We start from the raw sequence: 5,251 nt of genomic DNA, 5'->3' as shown, positions 1-5,251 counted from the left end.
AGCGTGCGGTTCTTCCAAAGGAGCGTGACCGAGAACAGCTCTTGGCGGTCCATGGAGATCGCGCCGCGTCGCGTCGCGTCGCGTGGATCTCTGCAAGGTCGGCGTGTGCCGATAGCGATCCGATCGAATGGAAACAAAACAGTGATCCCGGACGTTGAATTACTCGTCGGATCTCGTGCGGTCAGATGATAGATCGCGCGACTGTAAAAGGGAAATTACCGAGGATCGCGTGAACCGGTCGCGTGTACCGACCACCGACAACCGCACCGCGGCGGTCGCCTGAAAATTTCTCAGAAACACATTTTCGTAATCCACGTCTCCGTTGACACTCGTCTGCACGACAGGACGTCGATCGACCGGCTCTCTCTCTCTCCTTCGGCGAAGTGACGTGACGGCGAGGGGGGACTTCCGGTCTCCGCGAGCGACGTGCTTCTGCCGACGTTGCTGGACAACATCGTTGATAGGAGAAGGATCCTCGGTGGTTGTTTTACCGATCGATCGAAACCCGTGGCGGAACGAATCAGACCGATCCTCGTCACCTAACCGAAGGATCTGGTTCCGAAATTTTCGGGGCAAGCCCGACTAGTCCCACGCTGTGCTCTGCTTTCAATTGGTCACGGGCTGTCCCGCGCAAGTCACGAGACCAAACGGATTATTATTAATCTTCGTCACGACAAGAAAGAGAGCGGCATGGCTGCCCGCAGTTACTCATGACTCATAACAAAGTGACAAACGTGTATGTTCAATAGATTATGCGTTAGGCAATTCTGATCTTGGGTGCATTTCGATTTCTCAACGTCTACGCGAAGGGCACATTTCCGACTAAAAATGTGCCTACTGTGAACCGACGTTTACGTCAGTCGAACGTTGAAAAGATCAAAAGTAGAACGCGCCGAATGCCTGTGCAATTTTGTGCGTGAAGCCAAGTGCAGTGAATGAAATGCGCGGTGCCGATTGAAACGGTTCTGCGTCCTGCAAGAGAGAGAGAGAACGGCAACGATGCCCGTGACGACTGCCATCCGCGACGACAGACGGCAGTCAAACAGTGCGAATTCAAGAACAAACACATTTCTTACTTACCCTCGCGCGTAGCGTGGTGCAAACGGAAGACAGGTGCCGAGGGATACTCCGTTTGCCTTCGTCTTTCACCTCGTCGTATATCAACAACTCCGTGCGCCCGCGGCAAGGTTTAATTTGGGATACAGCGGGATTTCGCGCGCTTTGTCGTACGCGGGCGTGCGCCATCCATCGACGTCGCGGGTCTCTCCCCTTTGAAGTCCAAACCGGAAGGATCGTTTATACGAAGGCGAATATAAGCTTCTCTCTCTCTCTCTCTCTCTCTCTCTCTTTCTCCCTTTCGGGGGGAGTGACTCGAGATCCAGACGACGTGTGAGTGTACGGTCGCGATCGTTTACCCGTTGCGCCGTCGACGCACCGCGTAGATCGCGACGAGGTCGTCGCGGGTCGTCGCCCACGTCTACATTTCCACCTCTCGTCGATGATAAAGAGAAGAGAACACTCTCCTCCATGTGCGATCCCACCGCATTGCTGGATCTAGTGCCAGGCGAGGGATTACTCAAGAGGCCGTCCATGGATTACAACGAGTATACGTATTGCTACGGCGGTGGTCGAGGTGGGTGGCATTTCTTTCCCCGGTGTTCCACGACGGTGCATGGCCACCGGGAACCAGCTCGCGGCCCACCGCGGAACAAACGTGATTTTCTATCGTTCGCGTCTCTCGATCGCCGCGATTCAATGCATTCTTTACACGGCCCTCAAAACCGGCTCGGGCAAAACATTGTTGGGGAAATCTCATTGTTGAAAAGCCTGCGAGGTCGAAGGTGTGTCGGCAAGAATTTAAGGCATCGCCTCACTGCTAATTCTCATCGTGCGATACCGTGAAATTAATCGTGTTAATTTTTTACATCTTACACGCGCATGCCTGTCACGTCACAATCCGTATTATGCATCGTGTAACTACAAAAACGTTATTTGAAATTTTCATGAAAAGTATTGATAATTTAATAATGGAACATTGTGCGCGTTATTGTATGTAAAGTACAAATGTAAAAGTACAAATGTCTCTAGTCGCTGGTTTCTCGCGTTAGACTCTGCAGAATCAAACGCGGGTGATCCTGACGCATGTAACGACGATATCGCTTCTGTTCCGTGCAAAATTTAAAAATGAAAGGTAGCTCTTCCATGAATATACGGGAGAATATAGCCAATCAATCAAAGAGAATCGGAGTGTAGTTAAATATTTAACAATGCGAAACGGAGTGGCGTTGATAGAGTGGTGTACCCGATAACTCGGTTTCTCCATAGAAAAAACACAGTGACTAATATTTTTATTAAAATTGACGTTTATTTATTTTTATTTGTACCACGTCATCCCGTATTATTCCAAATTACGCAGCATTGTTTAACGTTAACGGCAATTTCAAAGATACGCGGCTGTATCTGCGGACATTTGCAGAAACAAACAGCTCGAATCTTATGAAAATGTTACTTGCGGTAACATTCATGGAAAAAAAAGAAAAAAAAACGTGCTTGTACTTTAAGGCCAGATAGAGAGAGAGTACCACGGTTCCCAGCAAATAATAATTAAGAATCCTCAAGCCACGCGATCCAACTACTCGTGCCTGTCATGATAAGAAGCTTCTATTTTCGGCGCGAATCGATTGTCCCGAGGTAACGCTTCCCTGCTGCGATGAAAAAAAGCAGCAAGACGAAAACATCCCCGTAGAGATGGAGCAGAGCAGGGGGTGTCACGCGACTGCATTATCACGCGGGCCCTATTTGTCAAGTCGACGTATCCAAGGCGTGACTCGGAGAAATTTTTTCGCGTGTAAAACTGCTTATAGCGTATGTAAATGCAATTTTCCATTATGCACCTCTTAACATTCGACGACAAAAGTCCCGCATTTTAATGGAAAGAGGAAAACGTAGACAGTATCTTTTATGCAATATCGCGTAATCGGATTCACTTGTCATCGTGACGTACTCACCGCACGATGCGAAAAGGGATCGATTGGGGGTTAATCACCGAACGTTGATAGTAATTCCAATATTTATTTATTTAATGCACTAATTTTAAAATTATATGCACACACAGAAAAAGATCACTTTCTTACTGTAAGAAAAGTAATTATTCAATTTACTTTCTTCCTTTTAAGCAATGGCTATCTTTAACAAAGAATATTTTCTTGATAATAATCTTAAAATATACTTATTGCAAATTTTAGATAAACTCATTGTTATGTGCTCGAAACATGAATTTATTTTCTTTTAAAGAATATTGTAAAATTGATCGCAGAAGCGACTTTATAATAATAAACAAATTGAATTTGTTTTAATTTAATAATTTTGATTGAAATATTAAACTCATTAGGAATTCAGAATATATTCTGAATAAATTTAGTGCTCGTGATGAACTTAGGATAGATATTGTAGATATTTGAACTTTTGAAATATTTGAAACAAAAAATTACTACTCACATAAAATATGTATTTTTCTGTGTGTAGCATTCCGCGTTCTAAATATGATTATACTTTCTATATACAGAACGAAAATTTATCTAATATCATTCACGTGTGTTAAGGTAATTGTCTAACTTATCATAAAACTGATATTATGAAATATCTTAGAACGTGGGAAAATTCCGTGAGTATCATACGTTGTCGGAAACAGGAACTTGTTTCATTTTGCCGAAGCACGATGCAGCCGTCGAGTGAAATTCTGTTTTAAACTCTATTACGCAAGCACGACATTTCCATTAAGATTTTCCGACGAAGCGAACGAAAAAACGGACATAATTATCGTTGCTGAAAAACGGGGCGCTACAGCGTCGCTTCTTGCTGCCGTACTGTTACTCGATACTTCGAATTTCTCCACGTGCAAAATAATCTTCTTTCACGAGACTGTCGAATCAGAGACTTTGAATCAGAGAGTTTAAAGTGACAAATGATATGTTCCCGTGGCTGGGATTTTGTGACGCCGACAATAACAATTATAATAAGTGATGATTTATTTTTGAGTTTGTCACGTGACGAGCTAATACAATTACTTATCAACGCATAACTTAATGCTTTCTTATATTGCACGGGAAAAACGATTTTGCTAAAGTATCTAAGAATTTAGCTAGATACAGATTTGAAAATAATTTTGTTGGACCATTAAAATAATTATGTAAGAAATTCAAGCATGATGAATAATGTTGCAAAAAGTTTTGACTCCAACAATCAGTTCGAGCGTCTTGCCTTATTATTTTAATAGTTGAAAATTATTTTCAAAGTATATATATCTATATTTGTAGTTAAATTTTTAGATATTTTAGCAAAATCTTTCTAAATGCTTTTTACAATCCCAAAAATAGTAGCCTTAATACATAAATGTTCTTCCTTCTAAAAAATTTCTTGAACGGAGTGTAGAAATTTAAAAAAATAAAATGTTTTTCGATGTCAGTGACAGTCGTAGTGAACAAGATTTAACTTCATTATTTTTCACGTATATTTGCTCGAATGAAAGTTTGATTGACTAAAAGTGGCGAATTGGCCAGGCTCTGATTGTGGTATCTCTATTTCTCGCGATGGAAAGCTGCCATTTCGCGAAGATCCGCCGCGAACTCGTTCCGACTTCGCGATAGCGTTCGAGCCGCGATAAAAACTCCATCCCCGGCGCGAATCGATCGCCCGCGGGCGCAACACTTTCACCGTGAGAGAGCGAGATGGGGGTGGCGAGGGAGGGAGAGCTCAGGGAAAAGCTGCGGGAAGAACGACAACGCGCGCACGAAGAGACGAGGGGTTGGCGAGAGAGGGAGCGGATTGCATTACCACCACGCAGGAGCCGTATTTATCACTCTGACATTTCCAAATGTCGCGCGGTTTATCAGGTGGTTCCCCGGTGGAAACCTTAAGGTACCATGGCACGAACTCGCCGCCCACCGATGCCGGCGGGCGCTTTGCGTTCGTGAAAGCGTACGAGCATCACATCGACTACGTCATTAAATTTACATAATAAGACGTCGCACGGTGGCCGAACGCCACGTCGTTTGTTGGTTGTAGTAGCAGTAATGGTAGCCGCGATCATCGTTATCGTCCTTGTAGTCGTTCTTGAAGCTGCTGATACTCGCTGGCGCGCAGCTGCCGCGATCGCCGATAATTATATGAAACGGGTTTAGTTAACGCTCTTTGACAGAGAGGGATCGGACGAGCAGCCGTAACAAAAATCTCCGATCGAGCGTCTTTCATC

General features: G+C 44.2%; 1 protein-coding gene across 1 annotated transcript in view; it reads left to right on the top strand.

The window, feature by feature from the left end:
• Positions 1 to 1,527: 1,527 nt before the first annotated feature.
• The window catches only part of LOC108748497 (teneurin-m), a 49,861-nt gene continuing 46,137 nt past the window's right edge, over positions 1,528 to 5,251 (top strand). Inside the window, exon 1 of the mRNA XM_018486711.1 lies at positions 1,528 to 1,633. Within this exon, the coding sequence (XP_018342213.1) occupies positions 1,528 to 1,633 (106 nt within the window). The remainder of the gene's footprint in view (positions 1,634 to 5,251) is intronic.

Source organism: Trachymyrmex septentrionalis, unplaced genomic scaffold, assembly GCF_001594115.1.
Source record: "Trachymyrmex septentrionalis isolate Tsep2-gDNA-1 unplaced genomic scaffold, Tsep1.0 scaffold223, whole genome shotgun sequence".
In the NCBI taxonomy this organism is placed as follows: domain Eukaryota; kingdom Metazoa; phylum Arthropoda; class Insecta; order Hymenoptera; family Formicidae; genus Trachymyrmex; species Trachymyrmex septentrionalis.
This window is presented reverse-complemented; position numbering and strand designations above follow the sequence as displayed.